Here is a 25,870-nt window from a genome sequence, read left to right as displayed (position 1 = left end):
CTTGGCCTCAAACTAACTCCAGCCATCTTTTCTAATCTTCTGGCTCCTTATTCTTTGGCTTGTTCTCTCATTCAACCTCTCCGTAAAACTGCCTCCTCTCCCTCCCCTCCTCCTCTCTGCATTGCCCCTTAAGTAGCTTCCCTTTCCTTCTCAGTGCGTCTGTCAAATCTCTCAGGGATTCATCAGTTTTTCTGCCACTCAATTAAACATCACTTTGAAACATGGGTACTTCCTCTACAAACTAGCTTTACCTTCATTGTTTGAGACTAAGGACATCTACCACCACACTTAGACCTAAGCTTTTCTTTACCGGATACTTGCTCTATACCAGGCTGGCCTTGAACTCAGATCAGCTTGCTGTCTCCTGGATTAAAGGCAACCTATATTCCAGTTGGATCACACAGACCTAAATCTTTGGATGTGATCTCTTGCCAGAGCAGCCATGTTCTGAATTAACATTCCTCTACAGATCTGTCTGCCTTTTCCTCCAGAGGTCTGGGATTAAAGGCATATACCTCCAAGACCAACCTCACTTTTTTGAGACAGGTTCTCACTATGTTAACCAAGTTGGCTACCCTGGCCTCAAATTCATAGATCCACCTGCCTCTGCCTCCCTAGTGGCCTGCTGTATAAACCTCATAACAATGAGTAAATACGTTTTAAAAAAATTATAAGATATAGCCAGGTGTGGTGGTGCATGCCTTTAATCTCCAGACCAGCCAGAGCTACACAGTGAGACACTGTCTCAAAATACAAACAAACAAAAGCAGGATACAATTTGTCCAAAATAAACCTGCACACCTAAGACAAACTCTTAAGAGGTCTAGTATTTTCATAGCTGTTAACAAGAACAGTGTAGGGTTTTTCCACAAGCGAGATGGGGGCTGAGTTCCTGGACAGACTAAACATAGGCACAGTTGTCACTGTGGGTGCTCTGTCAGCACAAGCGTAAAGCTGTCATCAGAAATGACTGTGTGGCTCCAAGTGGCTTACAGAATCCAACAAATGCGTAGCTTTCATTAAACACAAGCCAATGCTTCTCAAAACGACCTAGGTTTTTTTTTTTTTTTTTAAGAATTTTAAAAATCTGTGTTCATGTACACATGAGTATCTAAGGAGGCCAGTGGTGTTGGGAGCCCTGGAGCTGGGGTTATGGGTGATTTTGAGTCGTCTGACCTGGGAACTGGAAACTAGACTGAGATCCTTTACAAGAACAGGAAACGCTTAACTATCTCTTGAGCCCCTACACTTCTATCAGTACAATGAGTTAAAATCATCTTCTATGTTCAAAGAAAGAAGTTCATGTCAAGGAAAAAAGATGATTGTTCAGTTAAAGTTCATGAATAACAATGTGTAAACAGTCAAACTGTATCAAATGATAGCTACATTGTTTTCAAACTCAATACAATGTAGCACTGGCACAATTTTGAGAAAGGTATGTGTATAAAAATTATCAGACAAAATACTCGGGACAGTGATGACACAGGCCATTAATCCCTGCCCTCAGGAGGCAGAGGCAGGTGGATCTCTGAGACCAACCAGTCTGCTCTACAGAGCAAGTTCCAGGACAACCAGGGCTACACAGAGAAACCCTGTCTCAACAAACCCTGCCCTCCCCAAAATATACCAGTAAAAATATTAAATAAAGGCCACCAATTAGTGTGTAAATACACAGTTGGTAGGTATCCACTCAGTGGATTCCGAAGGTGGCATGATCTGGTGATCAATGTCAGCATTTTTTCTCCTCAAATTTGGGCCGCAGAAACTGACCCATTTTCTCTCTTTGTGTCTGCTGGGAGAGGGGTGGATTTGAGGCAGGGTCTCATAAAGCCTGGAATGCTTGATATGGAGCTGAAGATGGCATTGACCTGGTCCTCTTCCCATTATGTCCCTACTACTGGGATTGTTAGGTCAGCACCACCATGCCAAGTTTATCCCCTGATGGGGATAAAATCCAGGACTCCACGCTTGGTGGACCAGCATTTGAACAACTGAGTCATATCCAGAACCTTGAAACCGACCTACTTTTTAAGAAAATAAAATGCATTACAGATGAGAGCACAGTACTTCATCCACAGGCTTGTTTGGCAAAGCTCATTTTCTCGAATGTACACTTAGGATCAAAAGTCTGGTATGGTGGGTCATACCCGTAACCTTATCACCTGAAAGACTGAGACGGGATTGCTTTGAGTAAAGGTCAAACTGGGCTATATAATGAGTTTAAAACAACATGAGAAACCGTGTTTAAAAAAAAAAATCACTGTAGAAAAATCTATAAAGAGACAATGTTAAGTACCATGCATGGAGATAACCTAGAACCCCTGCACAGATGTAGCCCATGGCAGTTCAGTGTCCAAGTGGGTTCCATAGTAATGGGAACAGGGACTGCCTTTAACATAAACTGATTGGCCTGCTCTTCGATCACCTCCCCCTGAGGGGGGAGCAGGCTTACCTGGCCACAGAAGATGACAATGCAGCCACTCCTGATGAGATCTGATAGACTAGGATCAGAAGGAAAGAGAGGACCTCCCCTGTCAGTGGACTTGGGGAGGGACATTCATGAAGGGGAAGGGAAGGTAGGATTAGGAGGGGAGGAGGGAGGGTTTTATGGGGAGATACAAAATGAATAAAGTGTAATTAATAAAAGTTAAAAAAAAAGAGAGAGACAATGTTAAAAAAGACTGTTAGGAGAAGTAAATGTTCCTCGGAGAAGAAACTCAGATTAAAGAATTGAAGACATGAATGTTGGTGAGAAGTATATAACTGGAAACAAAAAACAAATGAGTCCATTATTTTATTATTCGTTATTCCATTAATGACAATTACCTCTCAAACACAAGGGAACGACCCCACTGTTTCCATAAAGACACATTTTGACTTATACAGGCAGCTCTCAAACTTTCTGTGGCCACACAAACACAGATGTGTGTCTCTGGAATCTGGTAGTAGTGTTTAAGTCTATTTTTTATTACAGCACTGATGTAGCCATTTTAACATTCTTCTTTAAAGACTAACGGCTCCCTCGCTACGTGTTCCAAAGTCTCAAGTGAAAAATGGAACGTACAGGAAAGAACAAGAAAAAAAGCCAAACTCAAGCGGCACAAGAAAACATATGCTTTCCTTAAGGTGATGTACGAAATGCCTTCCTTGTAGGGGTCACTGTAGACAAAACATGCACCCTATAACTCCAAGAAGAGTATCTCCCTTTTTGGGGGAGTCTGTGGCGGCAGGATTGGTCCGTGAATTTAACCTGACAACTCCCGCGCTCCCCTCTGGCATCCAGCCTCTGCCTCCAGTCCGAGGCCGGCCTACCGCGCGCTCGGGGCTCATTGGCTCCGAGACACGCAACTCAGAAAGGAAAAACCCGCCCCCACATTCCGCTGGCCCAAGGACCGATTAGCAGACAGCTACATGAAGACCCAATTGGCCTACGCACTCGCCAGTCACACGCTCCGGCGACGCAGCTGCAAAGAATCTGCAGAGTGAAGACAGCCCGCCCCGATCGTCCTATTGGCTGGCCCGGCCCACCGCTGCCCCTTCACAGCCGTCGCCCCCTCCCACCCGCGCCCGCCAGTCCGGGCGCCCATTCATTTTGTACAATAACGGGTGCAGCTGGAGGGGGTTCAAGGTCTCCTGCAGGTAGACAAGGCTCTCTGCCACTTACCCGGGATCTACAGTGATCACACACACTAAGGCCTGCACGGCTCCTCTGTGGTAAAGCTGCGCCACAGGCCACCGCTACCACCACCTCCTGCGCAACGCCAACCGCCCGCCAAAACGGATCCTTCCCTGCGCCTGCGCAACCAATCGTGGGCCCGGACCTTTTCTCCGCCCAGAACGCCTGCGCAAAACAGGACACAGTGCCGCCACTACGCAGGCGCCTGGGTCCAGCGCTCTCCCGCCCGCCATTTCCCGAGGGGCAGGCGGCAGGCGGAACTGCGTACTGCGCCGGCGTGAACTCGCCATCTTTTCACTCTTTATTTATTTTTTTTTTAACTACACATGCGCTTTGTAGGTGGTGGCCAAACTCCTTTCCTAGCGTTTCGTGTGCTTGCGGTTTTCGGGTGTGGGCACGCTCAAATATAGAAGACTGGCCGGTCGGGCCACCGCTCGGTTAGGAATAGCTTCCCCGGGGGCAGCGACGGCCCTGAGGGCGGGGCCTGCGCGGAACGCCCAAGCGGACGCCGCTTCTTAGCAGGGCGTCCCACAGCCGGTGGGGGCGGGAATAACTGCGGGCGGCCAATAGGAGCTAAGCAAGGGCGGAGTCTACCAATGCCGAAGGCGAGGAGGCGGGATAAAAGGGCGAGCAGAAGGTAGTCTGGCGGATGCGCTCCCTCGCTTACTCCTTTCTGCCTGTTGACGCGGCCGAGGAAGCATCGCTCAAGGCTCTCATCGCCCTGCCGTCATGTCTAAGTCAGAGGTGAGTGGAGCGCGCCCCGCAAACCCGCTTTCCTCCCCACTCTCTGGAAATGGCGGGACCCGATCTGTCTCGTTGCCGGCCTCCGCGCTTTCGGTGTTTGATCTGTTGCCGCCGAGGCCTACCCACAAAGTGCAGGTCGCCATTTTGTCCTCTTAGTCGCCATGAGGCTGTGGGCCAATAGGCACTAGTTTCCATGCGCCGTTCCTGGTGGCAGAATTCTTAGACAGACGATCTGGGGGTTGTGGCTTCCTTTTCACTTTGTCTAATAAGCGCTTGTTAAAAATCTACTTAAGTGTTAACCAGTCTACCCCGAATCTTTTGTTGCGCGTGCGTATAGAGTAGAGTAGGGACGCATGCGCTGCGTGCTATACTACCTACCTCCTGGCACAGGGAGGAGGAGCACGTGGTCTTGTGTGGTAATGAAGAACAATAAAAAGTGCGGTGTGTGTTAGTGTGCGATGTTGATTTATTCGCCCGAGTTCCAGCCCATCCACCAAATCTCATCTTCCTCCACTTCAGTCTCCCAAGGAGCCGGAACAGCTGCGGAAGCTCTTCATCGGAGGTCTGAGCTTCGAAACAACCGACGAGAGTCTGAGGAGCCATTTTGAGCAATGGGGGACACTCACCGACTGTGTGGTAAGATTAAAAGAAAGGAAAGACAGAACTGGCTTAATTTTTTATTTAATCATTCTGCATCTTGGCTAGATGTGTTATGTGGCTTTGTTGGTGTGAAGTCTGAAAGGGCTTTATATACCTTTCTGGATGAAGTTTAATGTTGGCCGTGCTCATTAGGGATGGCATTAAGCTCTGAGATCAAGCAATACGCCAATTGAATTACTCTTAAACAGGTAATGAGAGACCCAAACACCAAGAGATCCAGGGGCTTTGGGTTTGTCACCTACGCTACTGTAGAGGAGGTGGACGCTGCTATGAACGCGAGACCACACAAGGTGGATGGAAGAGTTGTTGAACCCAAGAGAGCCGTGTCGAGAGAAGTGAGTGGTTTTCCTTACCTTGGCTGCCCTAGACTCAGATCTGCCTGCCTTCTGAGTGCTGGGGATTAGCTGTGTGGGCCGTCACAGCTGCCAGTAGTCATTTGAAAGTGTGCTGCATGCTTTTCCTTTTAGGATTCTCAGAGACCAGGGGCCCATTTAACTGTGAAAAAGATCTTTGTTGGTGGTATTAAAGAAGACACTGAAGAACATCACCTGCGGGATTACTTTGAACAGTATGGGAAGATTGAAGTGATTGAAATCATGACTGACAGAGGCAGTGGGAAGAAGAGAGGCTTTGCATTTGTCACCTTTGACGACCATGACTCTGTGGATAAGATTGTTAGTGAGTGTCAGATGTTTGCATCTTCCTAATGGTTCGGGAATCATTTGCATTTTAAAGCCATGAAATTTTAATTTATTTTTTATGTATTTATTTTTAGTTCAAAAATATCATACTGTGAATGGCCACAACTGTGAAGTAAGAAAAGCCCTGTCAAAACAAGAGATGGCTAGTGCTTCATCCAGCCAGAGAGGTGCGTACAATGCTGTTAAGACTGTGGAGGCCCATGTGGGTTGTTACAGTTGGCCTAATGATCCAAACTTCTGTTAGGTCGAAGTGGTTCTGGAAGCTTTGGTGGAGGTCGTGGAGGTGGTTTTGGTGGCAATGACAATTTTGGTCGAGGAGGAAACTTCAGTGGTCGTGGTATGTATTACTTGTTTTATTTCTTACTGGTTTTAAAATCTTCAACTAGTAACAGCTGGCCTGTGTTTCCAGCAGTTACCCAGTTTGCTCAAATATAGTCCTTAATGCATTTTTGATAAGTGTTAATATATAAAGCTTTGGTTTCTTCCAGGTGGCTTTGGTGGCAGCCGTGGTGGTGGTGGATATGGTGGCAGTGGGGATGGCTATAATGGATTTGGTAATGATGGTAAGTTTCTTAAAGACTCTTTAAGTAAAAGTTTTCTGTTATCCTCTACCTTTAGAATAGGCAAGTAGAGACTAAAACCCAGTGCATGATAAAGCTCAACCGACCTGTGACACGCATGCTGTGAGCAGGCCTTGAGCCTTTACGCTTGCATAGATTTTTTTTCTTGTTAAATACGCTTGTCTTATTGAGAAGACTTGTATTCTTGTAGGTGGTTATGGAGGAGGCGGCCCTGGTTACTCTGGAGGAAGCAGAGGCTATGGAAGTGGTGGACAGGGTTATGGAAACCAGGGCAGTGGCTATGGCGGGAGTGGCAGCTATGACAGCTATAACAACGGCGGAGGCGGCTTTGGCGGTGGTAGTGGTAGGTATCCAGTGGTGCAAGTGCTTGGTGTGGGAGCTAGAACAGACTTCTAGAGTTTACGCCTTTGTTGGACTTGAGTTTAAAGCTCTTCAAGCATTGTGAGTGCACTGCATGGTTCATTAGAATAGGCTTGCTGTGCTACCTCCTCCTGGCTTTAAGCTGGGGCCGCCTCCCCAAAAATAAGTAGGTGGATGAGTGGTTAGTGATGGCTTCAGTGTGAAAGTTAGGTTAACACCGTAGCTGGACTTAGTATCTGCATCCCCTTGGGATTTCAGGCAGTTAGCTGGTATGTCCAAGAAATGCTGTGTTGGCCTAGAATACATGAAATCTAAAGTGCTGTGGGGAACAGCTCTGCTGTGTCATTACTCTGATTTTCTATATTTAAATGCTGATTATTTGTTAACTGATACCTTGCAGAGAATGAAATGTAAAGGTTTGGAGTCAGTTTTGAAGAAGGGTTTTTGGTTTTTGGCTTTGTTTTTTTGTTGTTTTGTTTGTTTGTTTGTTTGTTTTTTCATTCAAGACCCTAAACAGAATTGGCTTATCAGTCCTCAAGTGATCAATAAAGACTAATTCATTTCTAGGAAGCAATTTTGGAGGTGGTGGAAGCTACAATGATTTTGGAAATTACAACAATCAGTCTTCAAATTTTGGGCCAATGAAGGGAGGAAACTTTGGAGGCAGGAGCTCTGGCCCTTATGGTGGTGGAGGCCAATACTTTGCTAAACCACGAAACCAAGGTATGGTATATATGATATGCCAAAAGACTAATAGTTCCATCTTCCCCAAAAAGACCAACAAAAAAAGGTCATATAAACCTTATTAGATTGTGTTAGCTTAGGCCAGAGACATTTTTAACAGTTCATTGAGCTTATCTGTACAATTACTATAAAACCGTTGCTATTATATTGAAGCAAGATGTTCTAATACTTCAGGTGGCTATGGAGGTTCCAGCAGCAGCAGTAGCTATGGCAGCGGCAGGAGGTTCTAATCACATCACAGCCAGGTAAGTGTCTTGTTTTGTGTGTGTTGACTTAATTTTATCATTGAACCCAGTAACCCAAATGTAGCTGAGCAGTGCATCATAGTTAACATTATAATTGTAGTAATGGTGGATATTAAAAGTTTAATGTGCAGTTTAGCAAAATTTGTGGGAAACAACTTGCTCTATTGGATTGTAGCCTTGAGTCTTAATGTGTTTTAGATTAACAACTTTATTCCATATTGTTCAACAGGAAACAAAGCTTAGCAGGAGAGGAGAGCCAGAGAAGTGACAGGGAAGCTACAGGTTACAGCAGATTTGTGAACTCAGCCAAGCACAGTGGTGGCAGGGCCTAGCTGCTACAAAGAAGACATGTTTTTAGACAATACTCATGTGTATGGGCAAAAAAAACTCCAGGACTGTATTTGTGACTAATTGTATAACAGGTTATTTTAGTTTCTGTTCTGTGGAAAGTGTAAAGCATTCCAACAAAGGGTTTTACTGTAGACCTTTTTTCACCCATGCTGTTGATTGCTAAATGTAATAGTCTGATCATGACGCTGAATAAATGTGTCTTTTTTTTTTTTTTTTTTTTTTTAATGTGCTGTGTAAAGTTAGTCTACTTTGAAGCCATCTTGGTAAACTTCTCCAAAAGTGTGAAGTTAGAATTCTTTCAGGGTGGTGCCAAGTTCCATTTGGAATTTATTTATGGTTGCTTGGGTGGAGAAGCCATTGTCTTCAAAAGAAAGGAAAAAAAAAACTTGGTGTAGTTAAACTGCCAGTTACTGTTGTAACTTTAATGAATTTCACCATTGAAAGGGTCATCCCAAGCAAGGTCACAATTTGGTTATAAAATGGTTGTTGGCACACTCTATGAAATATCAACATTGAATAATGGTATCAGATAAAATAACAGATGGGAATGAAGCTTGTGTATCATCCATTATCATGTGTAATCAATAAACGATTTAATTCTCTTGAATGGAATGACAACTGTATGGATTTGGGACTGGCAGAGATTTGGACTTCCCTACCCAATACCCCTGATAAATGTTGTTTGTTACCACAGTCTAAGTTCAAAGCTCTGCCAGCATAGAAACCAACTGCTGGTCAATGCCACCCTTGAGTCCAGAGATTAGAAGTGTTGGGGCATCTTATAAAACTGACAATTATTAGTAAGAACTCTAATTGCCATAAGTGCAGGCTACAGTGAAGGAAAACTGCAGTTTAACTGGGTTGTGGGTGGGTATGCCTCAAGGTTTTTTTAGTTCATCTATTTAAAGTTTAAATTAGTAATGTAATCGACAATTTATCTGTGCTTTTTGTATTATAACGGCAGTTTTCCTTCACACTACTGTCCTTAAGTGTTAATTGTATAGAAATGAGTTCAAAACAGTTACTATTTAATAATTGTTATTTGTGCATAGATCCTTTTGAGCTTCCCATTTGGTGCCCTTTTAAGTGCCATTGTACTGGGTAGCATAGATGATTGTTTGCCATAGGACTGTGTACTCCAAATCATGGGTATATTGCTTGGAAGTTTTGGTGGGGGAGGGAGTGGGGAGGTGGGAAGTGGGGGTGGGGGAGCATGGATGGTAGCTCCATGATACTGGCTGAGTTTGCAATATCAGGCGGAACCTTAACTATTGAGGGAGTTTGCAGATACCTCAGGAATCGGGAGAATGCCTTTAAAGATCCAGGAGATGTTCAGCTACTAGGAACTGCTAGCAAGTATAGCGCGAATGGCTTCGAGCTCAGAATCTCTGCAGCTGAGAGTAGACACTTTGTGGTATGTGGAGTACAGATAAGCCAGGGGCAGGCCACGACACCTCCATGAAAGCTAGGAGGGAGTGAAGTTTGAGTGACCATCGCAAGGAAGGAGGCAGACGAGAGTAAGGCACACCTGACTCTTAGGACTAGCAGGCAGAGCCAGAAGGAAAGGTTTATTGCTATGCTGCTAGGTAAGAACAGATTTTACTTACATCCATATAGTTGTAAAGTCCAATTTTCTGTTGGATTTCTTGTAATATATTGAGCCAAAACTAGTCCAATTAAGCTACACTTGGTTTTTCTGGAGATGAATTATTTTAATTAATGCCCTATTAATCCTACTTGAAGGAAGTAAACACATTTCTATTGTGAAGATGCATTTGGCCCTTTAATTTTATTTAACTGTCCTTTGACCCATTTTCTTAAAGCAATGGCTCAAATATTAGACACATTACCCCAAGATGGTGGGAGGGTGGGTGGACTTAATGGGAGGGGGTGGGGGTAGCTTAAGGATGGGAATTGGCCTCAAAAGGCTAGTTCTAAAGGTTGTTTGCTTTTCTAGGGAGGAATCTGCTACAAGGCTTAACCGCTGTTGTAAAAAATTTTTTAAAAGACAGAAGTTGTTGGCTAAAAGGTAAGTTTGTATGATCTGTGATTTTTTTTTTTTTTAAGCTGCACTTTAAGACCAAGAGATGTTATTACCAGGAGTATATACAATTGTGGAATTTACTGGGTAGAGCTGCATAACTTTTTTTTTCCTCCTTTACAGGAACATCCTTAAGAGAGCAACCTTTATTCTGGGCCACTACCTCATTCTCACTGCCATGCAGTTAGGTTTTAGCTACATTGCTAAACATCATTCAATTTTGTGGATGGCTAAATTTTTTGTTTTTGTTTTTTTAATAAACTTTGATAAACTTCTGTTTCTTGTCTGACTTTGTGGCGTTTGTCGCATGGAGCTTGATTCTGGGTTCTATCCCACTTCCAAATCTGAGGTTGGGAAATGGCCGTTTATGAACTAGAGATTCTTGAGTTAATAATCTGAACTGGAGTCCCTTATATTAGATTTCAGATGCATCTGTTAATGTATTGGGATATGAACTATTAAGTTCCCCGCGAACCTTTCAAAGATTAATCACAGGGTTTATTCCTGGAGAACTTTACCTCCAACCTATTCTTTTACTGCCTCCAGCTTTTCGTTTTTTTCTCTGTAACCTTGCCTGTCCTAGAACTCTGTAGACCAGGCTGGCCTCAAACTCACTGGTCTGCCTGCCTCTGCCTCCATCTTAAAAGGGAAAACTAAAAACAGCATAAATGTTAGACACAAGAAAAACATCTTCATTGTTTTTGAAGGCTGTGCTGATATTGAAGGTGTGTGCCTCACAATTTAGGTTTAGATAGCCCTGGACTCTGAATTTGTAGGTCAAAGATCCAACTGCTGAGATTGAAGGCCTGCACCACCACAACCTCTGCACCCAGTTTTTGTTTTGAAACAAAGTTTCACTATATAGCCGAGGTTACCCTGCCTATGCTTTGGGATTAAAGCCTTTCATTGTACTGATAACTTTGTATTCAAAGTTAAGGCATTTTGAGCTGGATGTGTGGCACAGGGTTGCAGTTCCCACCACCCATCACACATCAAAGGGACACGGTTAGGCTCCTGCATGAAAATGGTATGTGCATTTAGTCACGTATAAACTGAACATCAAAAAGGCTGGAGACAGGCAAATTTATGTGTGGAGTTGGAGGCCTGTTCCACATAGTGAGACCCTGTCTCGCAAGGTAGAAATGCTGGCCCACCCCTCATTGCATACCTGAATGTGGAGCAAACTCATTCCAGTTAGGAACAGTCCTTTGGCCTTCAAAAGATCTCTGGCCTATCAGACCTAAGGTCAGCAGGACAAAAAGCATTTGTGAGAGCGTTCTGTCTCCGGAAACCTTCCACAGAGTATGCAGCCAGCTTTGGCAGCTCTTAGCATTTATGAATTGGGGGCCACCAAGGACTGGGGTTCCTCAAAGCATCCATAGCGCCTAACTGGAAAGAGGGTTGTAGGTGGGTAGGTTGTTATGTTGCTCGTGCCCAAATTTCATATGAGCTTAAGATTTCCCTTCCCCCAACAAACTGGTTCCTGAGAGTTTAACTCTCACCCTCAAAGACGACACATGGAGAGCTATTTCTGCACAGCTCTTTATGGGAAGTTAGCACTCACCTGGCCTCCAGGCAAGCCTTAACAAGCACACCTTGGAAATTCCAAATGCCAAGGTTGTATCTGCCCTCTTGTTCTGGGGGTGGGGGTACCTTTATCAGAAGGGAATGAGGGGAGTCCCTAGCACCAGTGTCTGCCTCTAGGCCAGCTCAATCTGTGGCCTCCATCTTCGTTCCACGGGGTACCAGAAAGATGGCTCCATCAGCAGCCTGTTGCAGTACATACTCCTCTGGTGAGTAACTGTTGCCAGATTCATCTCGAAGATGCTGGAAAATGTCATGGTACAGCTCTGCCAGCTGTTGGCGCATGGCCTCCAGAGTGCGGTCGGCCTCGCCACGGGCTCTGAGGAGCTGCTCCCTCTCACTGCCCAGCCGCTCCAGCTCCCGCTCCAGCTGCACAATGGTTTCCAGCTTCCTCTTGCGGCAGTTCTGGGCCGCCACCTTGTTCTTGCCCCGCCGGCGGATGTCCCGGACTAGAGCCAGTTGGCTCTCTGTTAGCGGGTACTGTGCCAACAGCTCATTAAAGTCGTCTACCGGCAAGTTGACGATCTTGTCCGTAGGGAAGGGAATCTTCATGGCCAGGGCCCGCCGCTCGTCCCGACTCCCCGCCTCCCCACGGACAGCCGACTTAGCTCGCACAGGGCCGGCGGACTCTATGGCCAGGGGCGTCTCAGTGGGCGGCAAAGAATAGTTGGGGTGGGCCAACGAGTTAGGCATCAGTGAGTAAGGGTACTCCCCCGGGTACAGGTCCACATACTCGCTCCGCCGTCTGCCAGCCTCTGCGCCTTCTAGCTCAAGAGATTCCGCGTCACTGTAGTTGAGGGATAATCCTGAGTCAGATTCCGGGTCTTCTTGGGGCTTCTGTTGTCCCACCGGCAGCCCAATGTCCAAGAGAGCTAAGGGCTCTGGGAGGGGCTCGTTGAGCAGGCCTGAAAGGGTGAGTGGCTTCGACACCGGTATGCCCATGTTGCCATAGGAGTACGGGAGGTCTGGGACGTGGGCGGCGGGTGCTGGGAGCTCATACGGCGGCGGTGGGAGGGAGAAGCCTGCGTCTGGATGAACGGAGCAGGGGCAGTATGTTGGAGGTGGCAGTGGCCCGGCGTAGGCGGTGGGTGCTTGGGCCTCAAAGGATGGCTCACTTGGAACGTTCAGACCCTGCAAAGAAAGAAGTTCAGAAGATAGACTGGGCTGTGCTGGTGCATGCCTTTGATCCTGGCATTCGGGAGGCAGGCCAGTCTCTGAGTTCCAGGCTAACCTGGTCTACAGAGTCAGTTCCAGCATAGCAAGGACTACATAGAGAAACCGGGTCTGGGACATGGTAGCACACACCATTAACCCCAGCACTCTGGAGAGAGGAAGAAAAAAGTAGTGAGGAGGAAAAAGGCAGTTTAAGCAGGAATAAGTAGTCCCTGTGTTGAGACCTCAAAGAAGACAACCTCACAGTGAAGACATTGAAGTATTTACTGTCTCCTCACAAGTAGAAGCTCTTACTGGGCCAAATGGCTCCTGTTCCTTTATTCTCTTCAGGAAGACAAAGCTATTATCAAAAATGGACCCTCAAAACCTTTTCCTGCTGTGGTTATCTAGGGTCAAAGGGTCAAATTCAGAGCCCTGCCATTCCCTGGGTGCCCAGCAGAGGGAGCCAGTGTGTGGAAGGAGGGTCTAGGGCAGATCCTAAGGCCGTCAGGCCTGAGGTGGGGGCAGGCTGGGGTTAGCCCTCTGTCCAAGCCCAGGTGCACTGAAGAGGAGAACACATGTCGCAGACAAGGCCCCCACTAACGTAGGGGAGCGATCCTGCCCAAGTCCAGCTGAGGACAAAGGCACCATTGTTAGACCAACAGACACCCCTTTGTCCAACATTCAGGAAGAGAGGACCCCGGCAGTCTCTCTCCCTTTCTGAGGCCCTTTAACTAAGGCTCTGCTACCTGGAGGAAAAGAGTTTGTTGCTAAGGGAGAGGGGTGGTAATGAGGGAAGATGGGCAGTGCTGGAAGAAAAGCAGATCAGATGAGAAGATAAAAACAGAGGGGCAGAGCAGCTGGACAGGAGCCCACAGCCCCAGCCAGATCCTTCCCTTCCCCCAGTGTCTCTCATTGCCCCCCTCTACTCTGCCTCTGGCCAGGCCAGAGCCCCTACCTCCCCAAGGGCCCACCCCACACTCACCTGAAGCTCAGTAATGGACATGATCTCTTGCCAAGTCAGTTCCATGTCTCCCAGCTGTGACAACCTGTTCCTGTTCTGCTGAGGGGAGCACGGGCGCATCCTACTGTGCCAGCTGCTGGCCCCAGTCACCCCGGAGCAGAAAGGGCTCCAGCAGCCTATGTTGAAGGAAGAAAAGTGTTAGAGTAGCTCCTGCCAGATCAAAAGCTTATCCTGTCCCTGTGCAGATCTCCTGAGCATTGTCAGTAGACCACTCATGCCATCAACCACCCTATGAACTGTAAAAGGTCTTTTCACCCGCTCTGGCCACAGTCAGTCCTCTGGGCACACAGTAGGCATCTTTACTTTTTCTCAGACAAGATGCCTTCTCTTACTCCCTAAAAATGGTATTTCTAACGAGAAACAAACTCCAGTCTTCTGAGGCTTTGGGATTGAAGTTTAGCTCTCCTTCTGGATGAAAACATCAAGAGTCATCCTTGCCTTCCTCTTGGGTCCTCCAGTTTTAGGGTCTGAGCCTTTTGTTGTTTTTCTGAAACAGGGTCACAGCATGCATCTCTCACTGTCCTGTATGACCAGACCTCTAACTTATCCACCTGCCTCTGCCTCCTAAGTGCTGGAGTCAACGGTGTGAGCCACCACACCTAGTACTTCAGCCCAGCCTTTTCTTCCCAAGATGTGAGTGCTTGGGATCCCCAAGGAGTGTGTTGTGGGAAGTGCCAGGCAGACAGGCCTCCCCTTCTCTGAGATAGGGCCCAGGCCTGCTGGTGATAGCAGCCCTTCCCTCTCCTCCCATGCTTACTCTGGGCTGCCCTGCTTAGGCCAGATAAGAGGTTTATCAGCTGCAAGCAGCAGAGGAATGGGTTCCAGGAGACACTGGACCTCTACCCTGGACCTAACCAGGTCATGTGGCCATGCCCCTCCCCACAAAACCATGGCCCCTTTTTCTTCCAAGGTCAACACACAACAAAGATTTAGCAAGCACTTGTCAAGAATTGTGCTGGTGTTTTAAAAGCATAGCTTATCAGCTTGGGCTTCATAAAGACCCTGTAAAGGGGTAGGAGGCATACACTGAAGCCCAAGCTGATAGGTGGCAAGTTAGAACATGATCACATTCCTTGCTGCTTTCTAGGTCCCTTGGTTCCCAAGGTTCTGGCTGTCCACAGTCCATACCGCTATAGGCAGTCTACCTCAGCACATTCCCATAATGTCTCAGACTCTTTTCTCTTCTGAGTAATATCTCTTTGAGCCCTCAAGTACTGTCCATCCTTCCTTTACAGCCGCTGCTGCCGCTGCTGCTGCTGCTGCTTCTTCTTCTTCTTCTTCTTCTTCTTCTTCTTCTTCTTCTTCTTTTGATTTTTCAAGACAGGGATCCTCTGTGTAGGCTTGGCTGTCCTAGACTTGCTTTGTAACCAGACTGGCCTCAAACTGACAGAGATCTGCCTGCCTGTGCCTCCTGAGTGCTGGGATTACAGGCATGCACCACTGAGCTCGGCTTCAGCCCCCTTCTTTGTCTGGGCTCTAGCTTCAGCTTTGCCACAAAGCAGCAGTGTGGTGTTGGGCAAAATACCATACTGTTCCTGGTCAGTTCTCCCAGTTGTAAAGCCAGGGAGTTAAACAACTTGAACTGGGGGAATCCCTTACTGCCTGGACAGTCTCTGCAAACTCTTGCTGTCATCATCTCCTCTTGGTCTACCTCTCTCTTCATCCTGCCTTCATATTCCCTGATACCCATTTCTATGTGAATCTGTGTCATGTGACACAAGGTCCTTCTGATTTCAGGGCCAGACCCAGCACAGCATGTACATACATATACATACACCACACTGCACACCATATAAACAAAGGAAGCATCTTGCAGAAGACCAGTTGATGGGGCTGGATGACCTCTGACTGTATGAGTTTACATCACCCACCACAAAGATAGACCTTTCCTGCTATTCAGTACTGAGACCCCTCTTGGACCCACCACAAAATGTACAGCCACTACCAAGTGTCCTTTTAACAGCTGCTCTGCCTGAGGCCCTGCCTCCACCCTCTGCCATCCCCAGAAATAGGAGTTGATATAGGCACAGGCCTTTGACCAATGGGTAGAATGGGTGGGGTGTTTTTGTCTGTCCAGGATGCCATTTCAACACCGGAACTCCACCCTCCCCACCCAGGTTCTGACGGAAATTGCCCAAAGGCAGAGTGAATGAAGAAGGAGTTTGGGGATGGGTAGGCCTATATATGATCGCCTCGTAGTTCTTCATCCACTGTACCTCTCTCTGTCTCTTCTGTCTTCCTGGGTCTGAATCTGAGGTGTAATACAAAGATCTTACCCTAGAAGGCAAGATTCTCCAGTCTTCAAGATGACCTTGGACAAATTGCATCACAGTCTCCAATTAAATGGAGACAGGACTAGAGAACCTCTAGCTCTGTGCTGTGAGAGGGAACAAACCTTACTACGTTCACCTGGGATATATGGAAAACATCCCTGAAGGCCTACCAGGCTGGACGGAATTCATGTGTCGCTGTCTAAGAGCAACAGTGCCCTAGACACTGAGGTGAGAGGTCAATCTTACTGCCAGAAACCCACAGCTAGAAGAATTTGCAGGAAAAAAACATAAAGCAGAAAATGGAACAGCAAATGCTCCACAGTCTTCATCTAGCTACAAACCCATCTAGCTACAGGGAAGGCTAGACTATCATCCCTTTCCCATAAAGAGATGGAGGTAGGTCTCCTCCCTCTTTCTGGGATAAGAAAATGAGAGGGCAGAGGGGGCAGGAAGAGGCTAGAGGCTGAGAAGAAGCTTATAAAGGAAATTACTGGACCATTGGTTTGCATCAGGCATAGGCCCTTTGGGTCATGGGAGCTTGCCTTTCAGAGGGCCAGCAAGCTTATAGCCAGTAGGACAGGCCAGAAGCCAGACAAATAGAACAGCAGAAAGGGTACTGAAAAGAGGCAGGGAATGTGGACTAGGCTTCCAGGGGCCCTTGTCTTCAGCAAAAGCAGCTCTTGCTGTACAGTTTAGACCTCCTCTTCAGGTCGTACAACTACTGAAGCCACATGGCTGGTTGTTCTTTTTAGTCCTTAACACTGTGGATCAGGTACTGCAGAAACTAACTTTCATCCTTCCTATTCCGTCTGGTCATTCTTCCCACTCTGTTCTCTCTTCCTTTCTCCCTCATTTTTCCCTCCCTCCAGACCAACCCAGAGCCTTGAGTGGTAGAGTGCCAGGCCTATCACTAAGTTACATCCTTAGAATCTTCCAAAAAACTCATGATCCCTAGGACTTCACAGAATATTAAGGTTTCTGACTAAGGATACAGAATCATTTGGAGAGGTGAGGGAGGAAGATATTTTAACTTCCACTGCTAGCTCAGGACTTTTAACTTCTTTAACAGGGAGTTTGCCTCAGGGTGCTTCATTGAGGCTTGTTAGGTTACTCCATCTTTCCTGGTATCAACACAGACAATGGAAGGATTAGGGAGATATGAGTAAAACTTGGTGTGTAAATCACCAGGTAAGCAACCTAGTTACAAAGATTAGGGAGAACTTCCCAAAACTGAGAGGCACCCAGAGGTGAAACAGAGAAACCAGTAGAATGAAGAGGGAAGAAAAAAAGATTTGAGCCATGAGAGCTTAGTTCCCCAGGAACACGCATGACTCACATGATGCTTGGGAACAAATTTCTGCTCTCCTGTGACATTATCCCTAGAACCTAAACTCTGGTTTGTTGGAAGCAGTAAGTAGAGGCTGCAGCCCAGGAGGGCTCCTTTCCTGCAGCCCTTCAACCTCCTGCTACAAGCAGCCCCGGATTCCCATAGGAGCATTTTCACTGGGGTTGAATGTCCTCCTCTTTGCAGGTTCATCTTAGCTCTACTGCCCCAGGACTGCAGAGGGGCAGAGGCAACCAGCAAGAACTCAGTTCATCCAGTCAGCTACCCCACCTTTGCTGTAGCAAGGCTTCTCAGAAATCCGGACATCCAACAGCTACAGTTCCTTTGTTTCCCCCAAATCTTGGATGGCTGGGGCTGCAGAATATTGTGGGAAGGGTACAGGGCGGCACCATATTACTGGAGCCTGCTACCTCCACCAGGCAGGAGGCCATGAAAGGTTCCTCCTAGTCATCCTCCTGCTCCTCCTGGATGCCTGTGGTCCCCACCCCAAGGATCCCAGAATATCCAGAAAGCCATCCAAAATTGTCTCCAAACTATCTCCAAGTAGTATTACCCCAAAGTTATCAGTTCCCTACACGAGGGACAGTGTAAGAAGATGTCTTAGAAACACCCAGGCAAAAAGGTAGGTGTTCCTCTCAGCACCTCCTCCACCTGCCCAGCCTGCCCTTCCCAGAGCCCAGCGAGGCGTTTCTCCCCTACTCGCCTTTCAGACACCTGTGGCGGATTCCAAGTCGGACAAGGAGAGAGATGAAGCTGCAGGTAGCGTCCCTGGGAGCTTTACTCAGAGCTGACAGCTCCCGAGCGCTGAGCGCTGCCTCTGAGCACCACCGAGGGCCGAGCCCCGCCCCCGGGCCATGGCTGGGCACGGAGCAGGGGTTGGCCCGGGTAGAAGCGGGCGCACTGCGTTCTCTCCCAAGCCCTCACCGGAGTTAGCAGTGTTTCCTCCACCCCTTCCCTTTCCCCCTGGCCCTCCTCTCCTTCTGCCCCTTCTGGCCAAGAGAGGAAACTTGAGCCCGGTGTGGTTTCTGCCTGCACCCCGCCCCACCCCTCGTCTCTCTAGGGCCGCGGGGGACACCCGGTCCTCTCCAGCTGGTCCAGTACTGTGTGCTCCCTGTCTGGGCTGACTTCTTCACAGCCTATGGTCCATTCACAAGTGAGCCCTAAGCTTAAACACAGTCAGCAGCCTCCTCTTTCTTCCAGGTGCTGGTTGTTAGGCACAGACAGGGAAACTGAGTCATAGCAAGGCAGAGGACCACGCGTCTGAGTCCAATCTGCCTAGGGTGACATCCTTCACTTCTGGAAAGCCTGAGCTCCAAGGGAGGCATTTTGGGGACGAAGGGTTGCTAGCTGCTTAAAGGTATTCTTTTACATGTAGCTCCCCACCTCCCACCCGCCCCGGCCTCAGGTGCTCTAGAACAAAGGCTTCTTTTTTGGCCACGTTTATTTATTTATTGCCAAAGTGTCTTTAGGTGGGAGGCTGTCCTGTCGGGAGGCTGATTATTAGTCACCCTAAAAGGGACCCTTCTTTCTTCCTGACCAGAACCCGTGAGTAACACCTGGTCCATCCCCAGGTACACACAGCTACGAGTCAGGTCAGGGCACCCTTCTGGACGTCTCCTCCTCCAGCAGCTCCGAGTCCTACCTGGAAGGAAAGTCTGCCTTCCTCCTCGGTGTTAGTGTTTTTCAGGTTATTTCGTTCGTTTTGTAATAGGGTCTTTTGAGATGGGGTAGCCAAGGCCAGCCTGTCCTCTTCACCTCACAGTGCTGAAGTTGTGGGCATGCTCACTGTGGCCACTTGAGTAACTTTCAGCTCAAGGGAGCACGCCCTTTTGGACTAACTTAGGCTCTGATTAGTGTATCTTATACTTTTTCTCTATTATTTTCCTCACTGATATTCAACTTTCTTTGGAAAACATTTACAGATCAGAAGCAAGCTGGGTTTGGCAAAAGACCTCTAACCCCAGCACTCAGGAGGTGGAGGAAAGAAGAGCAGTAGTTCAGTATCATCCTTAGCTACTTAGTGAGTTTGAGACCAGCCTGCAGTACATGGGACCCTGTCTCAGAAAAACAAAACAAAGCAAACAAGGGAAAACAAAACAAAATAATAAAATAGGCAGGAAGCAGAGGAGTGCTACTCCAAGGTAGCACTGTCATTCTGCAAGCCCTTTGGCTAGGACTTTGCTTGCTATTAGAAAAATGGGGATGTTCTGTTCTGGAGCATGAACAGCAGCTGCTGGGAGCCCCCAACTGTTCCATCACACAAACCTCCTCTTTGGCCACTCTAATTCTCCCCACTGTCCTCCACAACCTGGCAACATAGTCAAGCCAGTAATGATGCAGTGTGTTGATACCACAAGTAGCCTCCTAGCATGGCTGAGATTGCTCACATTCAGCCAGACCCAAGGCTGAGCACTCTGCATTCCATCGGGATCGCAGGCCCCCACACCTGCACGGCATGGCTTATGTGGGACAAGAGGTAAGCCAATGACTTCACGGCATGTGGAATGGGGCTGAATGTAGGTCACACACATGCAGTTGCACACTTTCTTAGGTCCTCACAGGGGATAAGAGGTAGTGATGGCCACACACACACACACACACACACACACATGCAGTTGGTTATATAATGATATAAGGTTACAGACAGTCTACGAACAGTGTGTGGCTTTTCAGATACGTACATAGACCTTCACCTTAATTCATTCAAAAATATTTTTTTCTACTCCAGAAATACAAATATGACTAAGACTGCCCATGTTTTCACACAGTCTGATGTATAGCCCGTGGACATGATGACACATACCTGAAAACCCCTGAAAACCCAGCACTTGGGAGGCAGAGGCAGGAAGACAGAGATGTTTTGGTTTGGTTTGGTTTTTTTTTTTTTTTTTTTTTTTTTTTTTTTTTTTTTGAGACAGGGTTTCTCTGTGTAGCTTTGGTGTCCTGGACTTGCTTTATAGACCAGGCTGGCCTCTTACTCACACAGATCCACCTGCCTCTGCCTCCCTGAGTGCTGGGATTAAAGGAGTGTGCTGCTGCACCCAGCTAAAAGACAGATTTTAAGGCCAACTTGGACTACATAGTGAATTCTAAGGCAGCATGTGATACATAATAAAAGACTGTTTAAAACAGAAAAATGCTGGGTGTAGTGGCACATGCTTATGAATTCAGGATTTATGGAGCAAAGACAAAAAATAAAAAAATATGAAAAAAAAATCACTGAAAGTTCCAGACCAGCCTAAGCTCTACATTAAGTTTCAGGTGAGCCACGGCTACATAGTAAGACTGTCTCCAAAATAAAAAAAAACAAAATGTCTATATTAAGCCCTAAGGAATTAAAGAAATTAATTCTACTTAGTGAAATTCTAGCAAGGCTTTCCAGTGAATCTGGGCTATAGAGAAAGAAGGAAAGAGTAGTCTGGCAAAATGAGTATACTGAAGCATAAAATATAGATATTTTGGACTTCCTGGAGTAGGCTTGAGGTGACAAGTAAATGACAAGCCTAAAGACCTCAGGGACTGGGGATGTCACCTAGTGGCAAGCATTGTCCCAGATCCTGGGATCTGGGATAGGGAGGCCTATGAAATTTGGCAGGGGCTGAAGAACAGGGAACTCTGAGAATCAAACCAGAGAGGGTGTGCTCTCTCCTGCAGGCCCGCCCTGAAGCTTTTAAAGTCTTTTTACTCCTTATTTGTTGGGGTGTGGCCAGGTATGATGAGCTAAGTGGGCAGCCTCCAGCCCCTGTTCACCTCACCCCCTCCTAAGGTGGAGCTGTGTTCTGCCTCCAGGTCACCCCAGGGAGAAGGGGATTTCCTTTATCTCCCCTCTCCCAGATTCCTTATGTCCACACAAGTCTCTTTTGCTTGACTTACAATCTACAGGGTATAAGGAAGGTGCCACCTGAGTGGGCTGCTTAGACTTGGCCAAGTAACAATCAATAAGATTTTCCTGCCTCCAAAACGCTTCACTTCAACAAAGGTAGCAGGGATAGAATGCAGACGGGACAGAGGCCACATCGCTTTCCCATTTTCCATTTTTGCTACTCACCTACCCCTAAATAGTTAACCTGTCACCCCTGTCCACCCCCACTACGTGTGTGCACACCACCATCAGCATCAGGTCAAGCCACAAGCCATGTTGCCAAACACACCACTGAATTATGCAACCAGCTTCCCGAGAAGGGTGAGCAGGGCGGGGTGGGTAGAGGTGGGACCAGGGGAGGGCCGTGGGTCCCACAGGGAACTGGCTGCCTTGCCGGCTTGCCTACTGGTGTGACCGCAGTGGCCCCAGAGGGCGGGGATAGGACTGGCCTTTTATCAGTGCCCCACAGCATTGCGCCCGCCACCCCCTGGCTTCCTCTCTCAACAGACGGAAAGGGGAGGCAGCCACAGGGGGCCAGGGGGAGGGCTGGGCGTTATCCTACGCAGCAGAGCAGGGTGGTTGCCCAGATGGGGGTGGAGGACGCTGGGACCAGGAAACAGTGAAGCTCCCCTTGCTGAAGCCAGGAGTGGGGGTACTCTAAACTGATGCTGGTAGTGTAGTGTAGTCAGGCCTCTGGGTCATTAGTTATTTTCCTTGTGTTCCAGTTTAACTGAAGATGGGGTTTTCCCAGTTTCTTAGAGGAGGCCCTTTCCTCAAACAAGAATTCTCACAGGACTCACTCTGAGGGCAAGGGGTTCTCCTCTCAGGCTGAAATAGCTGGAGGCTTCCCAGGGCTGGTGTCAGTTTCCCTGGGTTTGGCATCTAGGATTTTCTAACGCTAGGCTCTGCTAGCAAGAATCCTAGAAAAATAAAAAGCCTTGGAGCTTAACTCCAATTAGACCCAGAAGAAATAGGTATCCTAGTACAACGAGGATTAGGTTTTCTTTTCCTTCCTTCTGCTATTTTCTTTTCTTTTCTTTTCTTTTCTTTTCTTCCTCCCTTCCTTCCTTCCTCCCTTCCTTCCTTCCTTCCTTCCTCCCTTCCTTCCTTTCTCCTCCTCCTCCTCCTCCTCCTTCTTTTTTTTTTTACACATGGTCTTGCTTTGTAGCCCTGACCTAAGTTTAGTATGTAACCCAGCCTGACCTTGAACTCTAGGCCCTGTTCTTAGCTCTGCTAGGATTGCAGGCTTCAGTTACCACACGAGCTGAGGACCACATCTTGATTTTTTTTTTTACCCTCTTTTTGCTTTTCTCCTAGGATCTTGGATCTTTTTACCTGTGTTTTAATCCTGGCATTTATTATTGGCTGTGTGGCCTTGGGCAACATAACCTTTCTGCACCTTATTTTAGAATGGGCATAATGTTATTAAAATCTACTCTAGTAGCCAGGTGTGGTGGCACATACTTTTGATCCCAGCACTTGAGAGGTAGAAGCAGGTGGATCTCTGTGAGTTCAAGGCCAGCCTGATCTACAAATTGAGTCCAGACAGCCAAGAGCCACACAGAAACCCCATCTTGGAAACCATCAGTCATTGGCTTTGGCAGGGTGAGTGCTGAATGCAGGGTGAAGTGTGTAGCTCAGTAGCAGAGCTCTTGCATATGTGACACCACAGGTTTGATCCACAGTTCTGCAGATAAAATAAAATCAAAACATAAATAAAATAAAACAAATCTCTGCTTCCTAACCACAGACACAATGGTGGCTATGGGGCCTCATGCTTTTGCTGTCTTTCTTCCTTAAATTCATTCTAAATTAATTAATAAAAAATAAACAAAATAGCTTATTCCTATTAGGAAATGAATGCTTAGATATCAGGAGGCTTTTGGGGCATCAGGAATTTAGAGCACTCCGTCTAAAGGCCACACTGGTGAAGAAATACCTGGGGCAGCTGAAGGCAAAAGGCAGCCTGATCCTGGGAGGTTCCAGATGTAGTGTTGGCAGCTAGACTTCCAGGAAGTAGCCCCAGGCCGTGGCCCTCCCATCCCAGCCCTGTTGGGAGGGGCTCATGCTAGTCACAGAATGGGTACAGTGCCAGTCTTATGGACTTCAGTCATCTTTCAGGAACCCCAGAAACCCTGCCTCAGCCCACTATTGCAATCCTCTCCAGGGGGCGGAACTGCCCAGGACTTCCCACCCTCAGGCCCAGGCTGGATGCCCAGCTATTCACTTCCTCCTTTCAGAAGCACCCTGTGTCCCAGTCTCCTATCTCTGCCCTGCTGCTTCTCTAACCTGAATCCCTTCTTGGCCTTTGTACTAATCTGAACACACAAAACATCTGGGTTTGAGCCTCAGCTTAACTCCCAGCAGTGTGAATGTGGGCAAATTATTTCCAGTCCTGAGTTTCAGTTTCTTCTTGGTAAACGGGGCACATGGAGCATGTATTGGATCAGATGAGTCAATGCAGTGTTTATTACTGAAAATCTAGTAATGTTGGTCCCCTGACCTACTCTCGAAGGCCCATGTCAAGTCAAGCTCCATAACAGGTTTTCTAGCTACTCCAGCTTGGCGTATATATTCATTTATCTTTTTGAAAGTTCAAGGTCTGCCTAGGCTGTAGAGTGGGTGCAACCCAGCCTGGGCAGACCCTGTCTCAAAAGACTGGGGAGTAGCTCAGTGGCAGTGCATCACGCTCAAGGCCCTAGGTTTGATCCTTAGCACTTAACGAACACACCCCCCCATACATGTACCAGCATTAAATTCAGTGATGTGATATGTAAAGTTTATTTTAAAAGATTTATTTTATTACTTTTAGCTATGTGTACGTGGAGGCTTCTCTGTGGGTTCAGGCGTATGCCAGTGTTCAGATGCCGGAGATGCTAGCTACCCTGGAGCTGGAGTTACAAGTGGCTTCTGAACAACCTGATGATGGCTCTGGGAATCTAATTAGGGTTTTTAGGGTTTTGTTTCTGGTTTTGCTTTTTCTGTTCTGAAACAGGGGTTCTCTGTGTTGCACTGGCTGTCCTGGAACTTGTTCTCTAGTCCAGGCTGGTCTTGAACTCAGAGATCTTCCCGCCTCTGCCTCCTGAAGATTGTGATTGCAGGTGTGTGCCACCACACAAGGCTTTCAAAGTAGGACCTTTAGCAGGAGCAGTCTCCATACTTAACTGCTGAGTGATCTCTCCAGCCTTATAAACTTTCCTTTAAACGGATGTTGGGAGGCCAGTAAGATAGCTCAATAGGTTTAGGCACCTGAGGAATTTTTCTTTTTTTATGGTCTTCAGTTTCATTATAGCCTGTGTTAAAAAGAAAACTACTATACCTCAGGAAAAAAGTTTAAAAATCATTAGTTTAGAAAGATGCTACCTTGGGACTAATAACATGGCTCAATCTGTTAAGAAAAATGCAGCCAGGAAATTGTCCTCTCACCTTTATACACACACAAGTAAATAGATAAATAAGTAAATAATTTTTTATAAGAAAGGAAGAAAGATGTTAACTATAACACCTTCCTTGCCTGCAATGTGAGTCTAGAGCCGAAGGCTCAGGTGTCCTCACCAGTTGTCTTGTGGAAGGTGTGAGCCCACCTGTCCAGGTCAGCAGCTGGAAATGTCTATTTTATAGACCACAACACTGCTTCCTCTTCTGCCATGGCTGCCTGAGACCAACCCATGGTGGCTCTCTCCAGAGGCAGAGCAGGTGGAATTTGAGTATGTAGAGCCAATCCAGGTGACCTGTGTAGCCCAGACTGTGTGAATTACTTCTCTCAGTCTCCAGTTAAAGTCCAGGAAAAACAAAACAAGCAAACAAACCTCTTGCTATGTCTCAGCAGAAGAAATAACCTCTTCCACCCTCAGGCTGGACAGAAACATGACTGACTTGTTTTTCTTTACTGAGAACTAAGCTTTGGCTTGACTGCTTTTCCTTCCAGCATGGTCTGGTCCACCACCACTCCACTCCTCCACCCCCTACACACTCATTCTTACTGTTCTACAACACTCTCTCATGTATACCAAAATGATACTGTGTAACCTTTTCTCCAAAAATATCCCTGATTGGCTAAATAGAGTTGTCTACACAGCTGGGCAGGGCGGGAGTGAGGTAGGCAGAGCTAAGGCTTGAGGGTTTGGAGGACAGAAGGGTCACAGAAGGGAGACCCAGGTACAAAAGAGAAGAAGGAAGCAGAGACCGTTATGGATTAGGTAACAAATAACCATGTGGCCGGGAGGAGTTTACTCTGAGGATTGTTGTGGCTGGAGAGAAGCAGCCCATATGGAAGTCATGTGCAAGTATTTATACTATTTAGGATGGGAAGTACCCCAGATAGTAATGATTAGAGCAAATATGGGATGTGGGACTAGGAGATGACGAGGTAGTTAAGGGTTTAATATCTTCCCAGCCCCGGTGAAATAAGGCTTATTAAAAAACATATCAGGTTGGAAACATGTCAGGTTGGGCTGGAGAGATGGCTCAGTGGTTAAGAGCAGTGGGGTCTGATGCCCTCTTCTGGCATGCCCTCACATACATAAA

At 47.1% G+C, this 25,870-nt stretch overlaps 3 protein-coding genes across 9 annotated transcripts in view; 1 reads left to right on the top strand and 2 right to left on the bottom strand.

Moving 5' to 3' along the window:
- Nucleotides 1-3,819, bottom strand: part of Cbx5 (chromobox 5) — a 43,685-nt gene extending 39,866 nt beyond the window's left edge. Inside the window, exon 1 of one of the 2 annotated variants that reach the window (XM_021652101.2) lies at nucleotides 3,665-3,819. The gene's annotated coding sequence lies outside the window, so the exon portion shown is untranslated. The remainder of the gene's footprint in view (nucleotides 1-3,664) is intronic. The other variant, XM_021652099.2, reaches the window with a different exon arrangement.
- A 443-nt stretch (nucleotides 3,820-4,262) lies between these two features.
- Hnrnpa1 (heterogeneous nuclear ribonucleoprotein A1) lies at nucleotides 4,263-10,378 on the top strand. Of its 4 annotated transcripts, XR_002476960.2 has the most exons (12): nucleotides 4,263-4,420; nucleotides 4,940-5,056; nucleotides 5,269-5,415; nucleotides 5,548-5,758; nucleotides 5,856-5,948; nucleotides 6,026-6,118; nucleotides 6,270-6,344; nucleotides 6,553-6,705; nucleotides 7,290-7,445; nucleotides 7,641-7,711; nucleotides 10,020-10,091; nucleotides 10,227-10,378. XR_002476960.2 is itself a non-coding variant. In XM_021652093.2 (11 exons), the coding sequence occupies exons 1-10, from the start codon at nucleotides 4,406-4,408 to the stop codon at nucleotides 7,694-7,696; spliced, it is 1,116 nt and encodes a 371-aa protein (XP_021507768.1). In that variant the 5' UTR covers nucleotides 4,263-4,405; the 3' UTR covers nucleotides 7,697-7,711; nucleotides 7,941-8,669. The 4 variants fall into 4 exon arrangements, 2 of the variants coding, with proteins under 2 accessions (XP_021507768.1, XP_021507770.1); XR_002476961.2 differs by lacking the exon at nucleotides 6,553-6,705; XM_021652093.2 differs by lacking the exons at nucleotides 10,020-10,091; nucleotides 10,227-10,378 and adding an exon at nucleotides 7,941-8,669.
- Nucleotides 8,263-25,870, bottom strand: part of Nfe2 (nuclear factor, erythroid 2) — a 27,628-nt gene continuing 10,020 nt past the window's right edge. Inside the window, exons 1-3 of one of the 3 annotated variants that reach the window (XM_021652103.2) lie at nucleotides 18,185-18,427; nucleotides 13,825-13,979; nucleotides 8,263-12,818 (exon numbers count right to left, since the gene is read on the bottom strand). In XM_021652103.2, coding sequence (XP_021507778.1) covers nucleotides 11,814-12,818; nucleotides 13,825-13,923 — 1,104 coding nt within the window. In that variant the 5' untranslated portion in view covers nucleotides 13,924-13,979; nucleotides 18,185-18,427 and the 3' untranslated portion in view covers nucleotides 8,263-11,813. Of the gene's footprint in view, nucleotides 12,819-13,824; nucleotides 13,980-14,301; nucleotides 14,480-18,184; nucleotides 18,428-25,870 lie in introns of those variants that run through there. The other 2 variants (XM_060388476.1, XM_060388475.1) reach the window with 2 other exon arrangements.

This window comes from Meriones unguiculatus, chromosome 8, assembly GCF_030254825.1.
Source record: "Meriones unguiculatus strain TT.TT164.6M chromosome 8, Bangor_MerUng_6.1, whole genome shotgun sequence".
NCBI lineage: Eukaryota > Metazoa > Chordata > Mammalia > Rodentia > Muridae > Meriones > Meriones unguiculatus.
Note: the sequence above shows the minus strand (reverse complement) of the source record. Positions and strands in the feature narration are given on the sequence as shown.